We start from the raw sequence: 14665 nt of genomic DNA, 5'->3' as shown, positions 1-14665 counted from the left end.
CATACCTAAAATGTCACATAGTTTTATAACAACCTTGTGCTGTATGAGACCTCTTAAATCACACAGCGCTGCACAAAATAGCTGAATTTAGATTAAATACAGCAAACACTAAATTATATATTTAATAGTTAGATTGTACGAAAAGGCACAAAAGGCAAAAAACGTGCTCTTTAGGGTTTTTTGATTGTGTCAGGTCTTTGCATAAGGTAGCAAATGTTTTTGGGTTTGCCTACCTTATTATTGGCAAGTTTAGCTTAATGGCTAATCACAGCCATCATCAAAACCCCAAGATGGGTAAACCGGCTCATTTATAGACCATTTTACTCCAAAAAATATGACTTTTTTGTGTATTGACAGTGTTTTTGATTTAGAAAGTGATGAAGACAAACACATTTCTAACTGCACCTTTAACTCTCCTGTCCCAATAAAATCTGCCTTTATCTGATATTCAGATTTCTATTGTTGAAATCTATGCAATAAACACTAAGACATTAGCGTCTTTTGCATTTGCCGCTTTTCCCTTTTTCTGTGCCTCCTGTGTTCCCTCTATCTTTGTAACAGTTCATTCCCAGGACCAGAAAACTTTATCTTTAATGTAAGTTATCGACTGGTTTTATGTAATAATAAAAAATGTTTACGCTTTTCCCCTGTAGTGTCTCTCCTTAGATGAATTAAGTTGAAAATGATGATGTAATTGTACTTGCTGGTTAATATTTGCTGTCCTCTCAGCCGGTTCTACTCTTTGCTGTTGCCTTCTTGTGTAATCCGCTGCATGAGGGGCACATGTAGGTGTAATAGCTTGGAAAAACTGGCACTGAAACAACTTAAAAAGTTAAATGGAAATCATGCTCATCTCCATCAACATCATCATATTTCCATGGCAACCTTATCCTGTATCCTGTCAGAGTCATGTTAGAGGAATAAAATCAGCCTTCACAGATAATTATCTGACTTGCAGTAGGAGTTCATGTGTTTCCTGGGTGCAGCACAATGACCTTTGGTGGAGATGAATCACTCGTGCTAGCATTGCTTTTCTGTTTTCTTCATGTAAAGCCTGCGAAAACAGACTCGGGTTAAAGCGGTGACCTCCTTCCACGTTTGGTATCACACTCGCACATCGCTGCTGCACAGAGAGAGGAGGAAGGACGAACAAGCACATCTGGAAGCAGGCTTGTGGGGGGGGGGAAGTGAGTGAATAGGGAAGACAGGCTTGGATTAAGCAAAGGGCAGGCCAGACAAGTTTAAGCTCACACTCTTATGAAAGGTCTGTCAGATTCAACACAACCGTGTGACGGGGGAAATCACTGGAAACGTACAGCACGCTGTGATTTCGAGCACAAATCTGCGCATAGCCACAGGGTGGGGTTGACAATGGCACAGCTGTTTTAAGAGCGCAGCACAACAGGCCGTCATACTGACATCGAGACAGACAGACAGTGGTGGAGGTGAGGCCGCGAGTCCGGCTCACTGGGTTGCTAACCACGAGGCTTACCGATGGTAGCAGAGTGTTTGGGGCTGGAAGCAGACCCCTGCTGGTTAAAATGGTGGTGCAAGTTCCCAGCTGCAAAGAGAGCAGAGCCGACAAACTGATGGGACAGCCACTCGAGAGACACGGGAGGCATGTCGAGTAAGCATTTGTGTCAGTAAAGAGAGAGAGAGAGAGACAGTGGGTGAGACAGGACAGCGAGAGGGGAGGACAGAAAAGAGACAGACTCAGTCCCTCCAGGAATGAGCTGACTTTTGCATTTTTTATTTAAATGACAAACGTTGTCGTAATTAACTGAATCAAACTGGCAACCACCAGATTAAATCTTTTATGAAAGACTGACAAAATTCCTGAGAGGGGGCACAAAGTGAGGTCGTTTGGTTTTTACTTTGCATTGTGAAGCAGTGCGAAGTTTGTTCTTTTAGAGAAGACTTATTTTTGACTTATTTTCTATACTGTTTCAGTGGTTGATTGGTCTTTTTGTGATGTCAGTGAGAGCGAATCTCCTTAAATGGTCATCTCAGGTACTGAAGCCACACCCACCTGCTACTAAAGTCTATTTGCAAGTGGCAGCCAGTGAGAATAAAGGCTTTTTAAACATAGAGGAGCTAAATTGGCTTCTTTCAGCAGAGTATATTATAAATAACAAGTATTTTGAACTATGACTCATACAAAGCACCTCAAGTAGAGTCTAGAGTTGGAAACATGCACAGAGGGTCCTTTTAAAGCAAAGTTCCAACTCTTTAAAGTGCAGATTTTCACCTTCTTTCTCTTTTTATGATTGCAAGCTGAGCTTTAGAGTACCTGTTGGACACAAGAGACTGAAAAGACACTGACTTTTTCTAGCAATTCAAAAGCTGAATGATTATTCAACAAGAAAAAAGATTTGTCAGCTCCTGTCTGTAAACTACACAAAAAGTCAAGTTTCATAATTTCTGCAATTGCTAAAATGTGAAGCTTTGTTACTATAAAGTGCTCTTATTACCTCATGAGAATCAAGAGTAGCTAAATAAATAATTTAAAAAATCCACTATATTTGGCACATTTTTCATTTTTTCTTGGCTGGAATTTGCAATTTTCCAACCTTTTTTGCAGAGTCAGAGAACAATCGAATTCCTGGAGAGGCTGAAAGAAGAGAGAGCTGGTTTAGTGAAAGACGAGACAGAGCGACAGAGAGACAAAGCAGAGGTAAAGAGAGAAATGTGTGTTTAATTTCTGTGATTTTCCTGTGTGAGAAAACAGAAACATTCACGTCCACGCTGATAATCACCAGAGAGGAAAGACTTTGTGAAATCACACAAACGCTGCATTTAATTCCGTGATTGTGTTGACTTTAGTTTTCTAGTGTTTGCAGCATTTTTTCCTCACCAGATTCAACACAAAGCTCCTCTGTGTGTGGGCAACACATGCATTTAAATAAAACTGGAGGTTTTTCTTATATTAAAGCTTAAATCATGAGATTCAGCCTAATCATTTCATACAGACATATAAAATAAATGTCCCAAACATCCCCCTGTGATAGCACTATTTATAAAAAAAGTGATAGTCAACATAAAGGAACCTTTAAAAGACACTTTTTAAAACACTGATGAGCCGAAACATTGGGACCACCGGTCTATTAACCTGTTAGTACTTCCTGTGTGCCTGAACCAGCTTAACCTGCTCATTTCTCCCATACCCGACATAACACCCTGCAGAGCTGGCTGCTCGTGCAGACTGAAACAATTATTCAGGGTGAGAATTTGACTATCCCAGGCTACTTAGTCTAACCATATGTGTTATTTAGGCACCATATCTTGTTTCTCCTGAGTGATAAAAAGAATTCACTTTCATGATATGTTTGTGTCTCCTTTTGGCAGTAAATTACAATCAAAAGAAGAGTGAAGGGAGGGTGGAGAGGGTGTGCATCCATAACTTACAGCTTTTTTTAGGATATAATTATTAAAGTTATCTGTGATACTAGTAGGTATATGGAAACTCCTTTAAGGCTAAAATCTGTTTGTCTTGTTATACAGATGAGCTGCACAGTCTGTGTTTCAGGATAAGCTAACATTATGAAGTTGCAACAATCCGAGTATCTACTGAAGCACAAAGAAAGACAAGGACATGTACAGAAGCAGGTTTCCATCCCGTGCTTTGCAGAGAAAAGAGGGCTGGCACGCTGTGGATGCTGTTGCAAGAGCGCACAGTATAAAGGTGACCGTGACTGAGTCACTGCTCAAATTAATAGCAGGCCAAAATCCCCAAATGCTACACTCACCCTACGGAAAACACTGGCTGGAGACCGCGGCACAACCAAAATGATTGTAACTGTCTCCAATGATCTTGTCATCTTCACACAGACTTAAATTATCAATAAAATGGAGTCAGTGTGTTTGCAGTTTAATGTCAATTGATCTGTTTATGATAACCACAGTTAACTTTGGTAAAATGTTAAAAATCAGAAGTCTGTTGCTGAGCTACATACACAGAAAACTTAATTTAAGACAACTTTGTATCAACTACTTACATTCACAGTCCAGTCAGAACATCAAACATATTAAATAGAAACTCAGATGGTCCTCCACAAACAGTTATGTAGTTGACTGCAAAATGACATAACCTTTCTTTTATATAGAAACATAAGCAGAGAACAACTAAATGGCAGCCAGTGAATCCTTGATTGCAAGCAGATGTGTCGGAGACAAGTTTGCAACATTTCTGCAGCCTGTCTGAGTTTGAAAATTACACCAATTATTTGCAGTTAGCTCCGGTCCGTCTGTCAGCGACTGCATTCAGTCCGAGTTGGACCTCGATTGTTTGGAGACAAACTGACGCTCACCAGGTGGCTTCTGCAATTGCAAAACAATTGAAAGTGGAAAGTAACCAGCTTGACTGCAACAACAACTAGTTGCAATCATTTGCAGACTGGAAAAAAACAAGTGTAATCACTGGACAACCATAAGCTTTTCCTGGTTGCAAGGAGTTTGGTGTCCTGTTTTCACTCTAGTGTTGACCGTGTCGTTAGACCACCAGGAAGTATCCTCATCCTCCCAATGGGCCAATTTAAGCAAAGTTATTTCCTTCATCTGTGAGTGGTCAGAATGTTTCAGCTCATCTGTGTGCAGGTCATGTTTATGCAGAAATATAGAAAGCTGAATGAGAATTAACCTTTAAAAAATAAAACAGTTCTAAACATTTTATTTTTCAGATTTAAAAACTGTTAAATTTAATGCATATTTTCATGTTTTAATTCAGATGAATACATTTTTGCAAGATCACTTGAGTAATAATGAGCAGAAGGTGAATCTAGACAGGAAACAAACCCTTTAAATGTCTGAACGCATTTTGTTTCATTTCAAAAGACCCTCTGAGATTACTGATGTTAAACAATAATCTCATGGGGCTTTTTTAAATGAAACAACATCTGGCAACAATTCACTCACAACAAATGTATTCCACCTGAAGTGAGAAGTGTGTTGCTGATATTTGAAACAAGAGCAGCGGCAATTACCACCTTTTCCACAGGGGACGAGACAAGCTGGCCTCATTCGATTGCTCATTTAACCTGCATATATCACCACTGCTTTTAAGGTTTCGAGGTAATCGTCACTCACTGCGGTTGTCTTTGATCTGTAGGATGGGGGTGTACAGGTTTTTGGATGTGCGTCCGTCTGAGGTGGTGGTCAGCACTGTGCTGTTGTTCCTCTCGCCCTGCTGCACGGGGCTCGACTGGTGACGTAAGATATCCACCAGTGATCTGACGCAGCAGAGGGAGGACGGAGGGAGAGAAGCACGGGGGCAGAAAGACAAGAGGAACACAACAGATGTGAGGAGAATAGTGAGAAAGATCATGTGGAGGAAACATTTTCTCAGTCAGTTATTACTTTACTTCAGAGCACTTTCCAAATCTGTCCAAAGCAATCCTACCATTGAAAATAATGCAGTTCTATTTCACTTTGATCTGTTTGTAAATCTTCTAAAACCTCAGTCTCACTTGTCTTAAAAGTTTTAATGTTCAGCAGAAAACTGAGACATTTTAACAACTCACCTCTGGCTGAAGATCATTATTATTATTATTATTGTTAATATAATCTCATGTGTAACATATAATCATTTAACCAAGATACCAACTACTACATTAAAAGGTGATGTGAATAATTGACACAATTTCTGCAACTGAAAGCTAAAATGAGTCTTAAGCTTGCATTGTTTCCAATGGCCAGCAGGGGGAGACTCCCTCTGCTGTTTCAGTTCTATTGAAGTCTATGAAAAAAAGACCCCACCGGTCACCTGATTTATAACCTCAGCAAACACCTTCCTGATTAGTTTACGGGCTCAGTCAATAGTTTCTTCTTTAATAAAACAAACTTATTTTAGAAATTATGGTACAGCTTACTTAAAGTACCTTTTAGGGCAGACATTACTGGTGATTGACAAGTTAGCCATATGCACCTCGATGGGTGGCTAAGATGATGCTCTTCAAATAAAATTTTACTTACTTTACTTACTTACTTCAAACTAGGACTTCACTTATCTTTATATGCAGACATTTCACAGATATTTATTGATCATAAGTATGTGTTTTGCTTTTGAATTTTTAGAAAGACAATTCAATTTAACTTTTTTTCTTTTTCTTAGCAGCTTTTAATGCCTGGCAGAATCTGCCTTCAGCGTCCGTGCTCCTCGTGGATAGCATCGGGTTTCGTGTCTTTGCTGTACGTCTAAACTACGAAGCAAAGCGGCTGTCCAGCAGTCTCACCTGGGCATGTTGATGTCTCGGTTTCGGGGTCGACGAGCCACCTTGCTGAAGGCAATCCTGACGCCCACGGCCACCACGACAGTGAAGGAGATCACACCTCCGATCACATAGGCTGTACTGTTTATAGAAAGGAAATTACATCATTTAATTGGGAATAATATTGTACTTCAAGTACAAGTAGGGGCGCATGAATAGATATTCATGGGTAATACTACTTTTCCTCATTGTTCCAGGAACAAACAAGAACTCTGTTTCACGAAAAATAATTTACCAGTGTTAAAGGTTTTTAGTTCCTTTTCAAGCAGTTTTTGAACACTTTTTTACAAATAGCATTTACAGAAAGCGTTGCAAATTTTTAGAAAGATTTTAGAGCTTATACAATTATTTCAACTTATTTTTACCCTTGATTTCTTAAAAAAGTGCTCAAAATTAAATGTCCAAAAGAGTCAATACCAACTCTATATCCCTAAAATTCATCTGTAAATAATAAATCTGCAAATATATTATTTTTTAAAAACATTTAACCCAAATATTACTCATTTCTCTTTGCTTTCGAGATGATTCTAATATATTGCGCTTTTCCTCTGATGACTCTGTGACTGACACATCCAGACTCTGACCTGCTGCTCTGCTGCGGAAACGTCTCAAAGTCGGGGTCGGGTTTCAACGCGGGCACAGTGGCGGGGACCTGCGGGTCAGCCCAGTCGGGGGACTTGTAGTTGGTGCAGGAATCCTGATCTAGCCGGTTCCTCTGGTGCTCGCAGCAGAACCGGTAGTGGCAGGTGCCGCAGCAGTAGATGTAACTGCCCTGGGAGCAGTTGAACGAGTTGTCAAAGTGCCCCATCACATCGTAGTAACCCCTGCGGAGTAAAGTTGGTAAAAACGTACCATTAATGCCGTCGTGTACCACACCTCTGCTGCTTAAGATTCTTCTTTGACCCTGAAAGTTCACAGGATGTGAGCGTTTGGCATGCATCATAATTTCGATTTCTGCCAATACAATCTTCTCCCACATCTTTACCTCCTGACGCTACGTTAAAGTACATTAAAGACAGGACTCTTAAAAAAAGCCAGAATGGTTATTTTTACTAAAACACTGGTGAAAAGATAATAACAAAGTGAATGTCCACAAACTGGCAGAGCTGTGAAGCCTAGTGCCGTGATCTGGAGCTTGAACTATTAGTGAAATCTCAAAGCCATTTGTAAATCCCCTTTTTACTGCCAGTGCTGAGCCTCTTAAGTGTTTGTGATGCTCCATATCTCAGGAATGCAAAACTCAACAGTGAGCTGCCTTTGTGTTGCATATGCGTATACTGTTTATATGACATTACTGCTACTCAGTGTGAAAATCATGCTGATTTGACAATTTCTGCAGACTTTATCCACTATATGATGTTTAGCTGCCTGCTGTGCGTCTGACCAGAGATTTATGTCATTGTTTTAAACTCTACATTTAGGACAACTGTCAGAAAACAAAAAAAGGGTCATGCTGGGTCCATTTAATGGATCAACTGGTCAAATACTGGACATTTTTTTCAAAACTGTGATTAAACTTATTTTAATTCTACTCTGGTATATTTGCAGTTGCAGTACAATCCTGCAATTGCTGTAATGTGTAGTTAAAGATTTAGGTAGGTTTATGCCAGGCTAGGCTCTAGGCTCAGGCTTTGGGGCCCCATTAGTGCCATCGCCAAAGCTCTGTAGCATTTATGCAGCACGTAGGGTGCTGCGTCGACACTCAGACAAAACCTCCACATCAGTGCTGATGTAGGAGGAGAAAAAGTCAAAATCAGAAGCAAAGAAATCACATTTTTGTCCAAAGTCTGCTTTTTTCAAACTGTGATGGTATCAGCACAAAACGTGTGAGGTTACAAAAACTGAGAGGTGTACAACTGACCACAACGACACCAAAGTGGAGGATGTGACATCACTGTTGTCTTGTGGTGTCATTCGCAGTGGCAACATAACAGTCACATTAGGGTTATGTGGCTCTAAATTAGGTGTGGATGCAGTTTATAATGGGAGGTTTTGGTTACTGCTTTTGAACTGGGTTTGAAGCCTTTCATGGACTTCCCCTGCCTGAGACATTAGTTTTGTTGTTGCAGGACCTCTCTGAGCACTTCGAGCTAAAACACGTCGTCTCAAAGGCGATAAATGTTTTAGGTAAATCCTGCATTTGTTCTGTGGAGAGCTTTTTGGGCTCGCAGAGCAGCGCAAAGGAAAACGAAGAACTGAGCTCTGTCTTCACTGCAGCGCTTCGTGCTGCTTTCTTGTGCCTGAATGTAGCTGCTGTTGATAGTCGTAGCGTGTGGCTCGCCAACACACATCTGATTTAGAGCTGATTATACGTCGCCTAGCAACAGCAAGACGCCTCTCAGTGAAAAATATGAGCTTCTGTGAGATGAAGATCAGAGCTGAAGGAGGGGAATCATGATGTGCCTCGCTTTTATGGCATCCAGAGTGATCAAGCCATCACATCCATGGATGTAAATTAGGGCGATAAAAAGATCCGCAGCCCTTCGATGGCGAGCAAAACTTCAGCACCGCTGAAGATATAAAACAAGAAATATAGTGATATTTCAACTACATTTTATTAACAGCCATTTATGTTCATGTAACCTGATGTTTCGGTCTAGAATTTACTTTTTTAAAATCACATTTTGTATCTCAACTTAACCCCAGAACTAAAAATGCCCAAACAGCTGCTAAGAGTTTAGTTTCTGATCCGATTGTGGAATATGAGTTATGTCAGCTGTAGAAGAATTGGATGCTTCTCTCGGTACCATGACAAAATCCATGTTGATGCTTTAACAGCTCACTCTGCTGACCTGCTAGTCCTAACGAGTATAGTTTTTTAAAACAGATTAAAATAGTTTGGATTAGAGATAAACTGATCCAAGCTTTTCTGCTCTGATACATTATCGAGACCTTGGCTTCAGCCCCACAGATTGGCCTTGTTTTGACCGATATCAGATCCAACTATCACACTGCTACATCCCCAATTTTAAACAGTTACAAAAATGTATCTAATTCATAGAGATTTGGAATGATTTAGATGACAAAAATGTGTTTCCACGTCCAAAGATTTCGTTTTAGGTTACCTTAATAATTTAGCACTTATCCTCCTTTCCCTGTCAAACAATGAACGATGTATTTATGTGTCCTGTAATTGTAGTTAGCTCATACTGATGTCTCATCCAGTAACATTTCTTTGACATAATTATAGACTGTATATAAAGGATGGATGTAGGCATTGTGATATGACTCAGTCGTTGGTGAAGTCCCGCACTGAAGCTTTGAGTTCAGCTTTTTGACCGTCAGTGTCTGTTTTTTGAAAGCAGACATTACAGTCAAGGGATAATTTTGACTAAGGACACTGCATGCTCATACAGCACACATGGGCTAAACCCCATCCCATGCCAAAAGAATGAATAAATAAAAATCAATGGATGTTAATAGTTGTTCAGGTTTCTATTTGATTAGAGACAGTGTAACATGTGGATGTAGCTTCCTAGTCTGAAAAATAAAGCCAACATTTTAGCAGATGTGTAAAAGTCACTAAGATTTTTCAAATTTGGACCCATTCTACCAAAACCTATGGAGTTTAGCACATTTCAGCACAACATGCATTATGTTTCAGCTGAGTAGTTCAAAATGTGGCTGTACACCTTTTCCAAATAATTAAGAACCCCTGAGAAAACGGTTACCTGACTCCGTCATAAAGCACAGCCTTTTTTATTGTTCACGTGACTCTACATGGGACAATAATTTACCAAATTGGCATCCATTAAAAAACTTCAAGCTAGAAAATGAGATTATAAACTCATTTGGAAAATTTTTACTGAAGTTAAAAATCAAGTGAGAGTCAGGATATTTTTTCCATAGATCTCTACAACAGCTAACTTCTCTCTGCAGTTGCAAGAGTCTCCCCCTGCTGGAGCTAAGAGAGAATTGCATCGCCTTCATACAACGCCTCGCCTTTGTTCATCTTTAATATTCAGTTTATGGACATTAGTTAAAAGTTCTCACAACTAAAAGAGCCCACATACAGAAACATGTTCCATTAGCTTTTAAGACTTAACAAAAACAGTGATAAACACTACACAACATTTCTGACAACATTACTTGCACAGGTCCACATCCACCAGCTGTCTCGGGGCTGGAGCCACCTGGGCCGCACCGAGCGGAGGCTTCAGTGCTGCCGTTACGTTCCTTGGCAACATGGTCTGAGGGAGGGGCTTTGGTGGCAGCTCAGCCATGACCGGTGGATCATCCCCATCCTCCACCTCTGCCGCTTTTGGCGGCACTTGGGGTCCGGCAGGCAGCCGTGGGAGTGGCTGCTTGTAGCCCGTCAGGAGGAACAATGTGGTACTCGTTTTACCAGCAGCGGCAGAGCCGCCCCTGCCGGTCAGAGTCCTGATATCGCCATCGACAGCGCGTCGCCGAGTGGTGATGGTTACAGTGGAAACAGCGAGGCAGGAGAGAAGCAAGAGGATAAGGGATAAGCAAAGCATCCCCTTTAATATTTTAGACGTCATTGTTTTATCACAAAGTTCTCGAGCCAAAAAAGTCCCAAACAGCTTCAAATGTCAGCGAGATCCTCCAAAAAAAACCTCCATTACGAAAAGTATTATCTGCAGTCTGATGAACTAATCCCTTGGGTTGGATTTCAGCAGATTCACGTTGTTCGAGCAGTGTTTCATGAATGCGTTTGGCGAGTCACTCCGTCATCTGAATGTAAACATTTCCCTCTGAATACAAATCCTTCCCATAAGCAGCGTTTGTAAACATTGAGGTCTTTCAGAGTTTTTTAGGCCCTATGCGATGTGTCTGTACAATGGCTGTAGACCTAAAGTAATCTAACTTAACATTGATTAGAAATACAGAATAATGTGGGTTTGTTTTATGGCAGCAGGTATTAAATGTTTAATTTTGGTCTGTCGGTCGACAAAGTGCCGTTTTACAGTCCGTTGGCCAAAAAATCTTCAAAACAGGCAGTATTGAGACGTTTTCTGTAAACAAAATGAGTATGAAAAACTGTAAACTCGTCGTATAATGACCCTTCCAGAAGAAGAGTCTTATGTCTCTGAATGCAGGGTGTTCTGGGAGCTGTTTATGGCACAAAAGTCATGTAAGAAACTGCAATGGAAACCGTGGTCTGTAAACATTTAGCGCTGGATGTAAACTTTGTATTCGATGAGCTCTGACAGACGCTGGGTGTATTCTTCTCGGAGTTTGGCACTTCTGTTGTCCTGGGTGGAGAACTAATGTGTGAAAATTATACATGGAAATGAAATCAAATTAAACATCGAGCTCCGTGTGTCTCGTGTCTGTAAACAACAGTGCTGGCAGCTTTAGAGATCTCAGCTCTGTTTGGTGAACAAGCTGAGAGGAAGTCCGTGTAAATTTGGCACAAGCTGTTACTTAAAGTTCTCTTACACCACGCTCACAGTTTGCCCAATAAACCAAATCTCCCTTTCAAAGAATTTAGAGGAAGAGGAGCAGTAAAGGTCAATATGCTTGAAATTTTGGTTTCGAACAATGGAACGGTGAATTTATGAGTCGTGGGCTGTGAGAGCGACTAATAAAGGTACTATCACTGACGGCATTAAGCAGCATCAAATCTATAAGAAAAAAGTCCTTCCAGCAGCTACTGGAGGACAGACATCAGTTCATTAAGCGAGCGCGTCAAGGCATTCACAAAAGAGTGATCGATGGCGAGGATCTGGTGGCTGAATTACAGGAAGAGACGACAGAAAAAAAGCGAGGATCTATGTGCGTTTGATACCCTCACGCGAGTGTCTTTGCTCTGAATTTAGCTTGGCCCAGCAGAAGAGGACGAAGGAGGGCTTGGGCCCGGTTCTAGCAGGGCAGCGAGGTTCTGCCCACAGAACAGACATGAAACTGTCTGGATTCATCCGTCAACACAGAGGAACGCAGGGCGACGACGGGAACTCGACACGGCCACTGCCACGCTTGACACCGCAGGCTGTGTGATCTAAAACCTCGCAGGTAGAAAAAACTTACAAAGCCGCTCTTTCATCCAAAGGAATGAAATTTCGGGTCACTAGCAGTTTCTTCATCGACTCCCTGAATGTGTGTGTGCGTGCACCGACGTGACTGAGGATCACTTTGTTCTAGAAATCTCCAACATCATGAGCTCTGTAAATGTATTCGTATGGCTGGTGTTCGGTATGGCTTTAGGTTATGTTCTTTTTTGTTTTTTGAAATATCTTTACAAATTTGATTTCCTTCCACAAAAAATGAAAGTACAGTGAAAGGTTTTAAATTGCATGTTTTTAGTAGAATAAAAGGAAGAATGCAAAAAAGGTTTAAGAGGTCACTGGGAGCAGATAAAGGGGGCTTTTTAGGTTGTTCGGCGCGGCGTAATCAAGAGCCACAAGTGGAAGAAACAGAAGACGACAAAAGGGCGAGAGGCCTCTCTCGTAGAAGCGACTGGAAGAAGGAGATAGGCAAAGTGTCAACAGTGTTTCACAGCGCAGACTGAAACGACGGCGTACCTCCGAGCCTTTGAGATAGCAGCAGCGGTGGCGGTGGTGTTGCCTCTGTTTATCTGTTTGACGTGGCTTGTGTTGCCCGTCAGTCAAACGCCGTCAGAGTTATCACAGCTTACCACACGCCTCCTCTGCTATGCATAACCATGAGCAGACCGACAGCTGGAGGATTTGTCTATAAAGCACTTTGAACCAATAATGCACTGATCGCCGCCCCAGTGAGAAAAATCACAAAGTTCTAACATTAAAAGCAGCAAACACTGACCAAACAGAATGGATATATAAACTTTTACAGATGTTATCTTGAAATTCAGTGTGGTTTTAATGGGACGTTGGATGTTTTAATGTGTTTGTGGGTGATGTATCCAAAGCTGGGTGACTAAATAAAGTCTTTATATGAAGAGTTTAGATTTTTTTGCTTCTTCTCTTGACACAGTCAGTTTGGCACCTGGTTTTGGTCTTGATTGGAACAAAAGAGCAGTCAGAAATCGTGATTCCAACCACATAAAAATACAAAAAGTGGAATAGGAGCAGGAAGTGTTCAGAGCCTCGGCTCTGAAAACAGCTGAGAAAGTCCTCCAGGAAAACCTCCACTTGGCACAGGGACGGTCCGGATCAGATCCTTTACTCTGTTTCTTCAAGTCTTCCTGTCTCTCACAGGTTCGCGTCCACTTCTTCACCGGCTTTCACACTGCAACATAAGAACAGGACACACAGGGTGTTTGTAAGAAGTTTTGCTGAGCTGGCTGTTATTGGTGCAGCATTTCCACAGATTTATACTCTACTTATTGTGGGGGATGGGCATGCTGTGAAAGGATGCTCTCAGAATTAAACCAAGTTGTTGTGCTTAATAACTGGCCAAGCTAATCAAGTTGCATTCCACGTTCATGGACTGCAGCTGGTAGTCCTTGCTCTGCTCTGCAGCCTTGCCACATGAACCAGCGCTCCACCCGCTGCAGGTTCTGGTTAGGATGACCTTCACTGCAAAACAACAACTACTACTGCAGTCCGACCACGGGAAGACAGCACAGCAGCAACCTGGCAGCAGGTTAACTTAACACAGCAAGACCGAGGCACTTCATCTATGTATTTATTAGTGACTGAAATAATATTACTATATTATTAACTATATTAGTAATATTAGGGTTTGGTGGCATGTTTAAAATTTGTCTGTTTCCAAACAGAATTTGCTGTTCTACTTGTGAGTTGTGTGCACTGAGCAAAGCAGAAGCCACATCACCTTTTTTATTTTGGTTTTAATTTGGAGTAAACAACAGTTTTGGTTTTTTCTTTGGTTGTGCTAGTTTGTCTCCTCTCCTCTGCGAGACTTCAGAGTGAAGTCAAGGCAGCACAGAAGATCATCGGCTGCCCTCTCCCCTCCCCGATGGACATTTATTCCTCCCGCTGCCTCAGCAGAGCAGCAAACATCATCAAAGACAGTTTCCCACCCTGGTTTTAACCTGTTCAGCCTGCTTCCCTCAGGGAAGCGCTACAGGTGCATCAGCACAAAGACCCACAGACTCAAGAACAGCCATAACCACCCTTACTCATACACGCACCGATAACAGTCCCACCCCCCATATACCCATTTCCTCCTATAAACCACCACTGTGCAATACCACATTCTATGTGCAATAACCCAAATTGTATATACATAACACTATTTATTTACATATTTAATTTTTTACATCGGATTGTATATTTTTACATTTCATATATTTTTTTCTGTTAATACTGTTCATATGTATATAGTGCTGCAAACTGTTTACCCCCCCTTACATGTTTGCACTGAGTTGGAGATGCTCTGTATCTCACTGAACAACTGTACAGTGACAATAAAGGCCTTCTATTCTGTTCTATTCTATATTGTCAAAACAAGGGCACAGCTCATTTAAAATAACCACTCCTGGTCTGAAATGTTTA

At 41.2% G+C, this 14665-nt stretch overlaps 1 protein-coding gene and 1 long non-coding RNA gene across 2 annotated transcripts in view; one reads left to right on the top strand and one right to left on the bottom strand.

Annotated features, from left to right (window-relative positions):
• The window catches only part of LOC116312205 (protein shisa-7-like), a 30132-nt gene extending 18439 nt beyond the window's left edge, over positions 1-11693 (bottom strand). Inside the window, exons 1-4 of the mRNA XM_039606189.1 lie at positions 10353-11693; positions 6848-7087; positions 6228-6344; positions 5083-5225 (exon numbers count right to left, since the gene is read on the bottom strand). Coding sequence (XP_039462123.1) covers positions 5083-5225; positions 6228-6344; positions 6848-7087; positions 10353-10765 — 913 coding nt within the window. The 5' untranslated portion in view covers positions 10766-11693. The remainder of the gene's footprint in view (positions 1-5082; positions 5226-6227; positions 6345-6847; positions 7088-10352) is intronic.
• LOC120435950 lies at positions 1525-3586 on the top strand. Its single transcript, XR_005610035.1, has 3 exons — positions 1525-1627; positions 2582-2674; positions 3502-3586. It is a non-coding gene; the product is annotated as an uncharacterized LOC120435950 (long non-coding RNA).
• Positions 11694-14665: the final 2972 nt, after the last annotated feature.

The sequence above is a fragment of the Oreochromis aureus genome, linkage group 22, assembly GCF_013358895.1.
Source record: "Oreochromis aureus strain Israel breed Guangdong linkage group 22, ZZ_aureus, whole genome shotgun sequence".
NCBI classification, from domain to species: domain Eukaryota; kingdom Metazoa; phylum Chordata; class Actinopteri; order Cichliformes; family Cichlidae; genus Oreochromis; species Oreochromis aureus.
The sequence above is the reverse complement of the archived record's forward strand: the minus strand, read 5'-3'. Positions and strand labels throughout refer to the sequence as shown.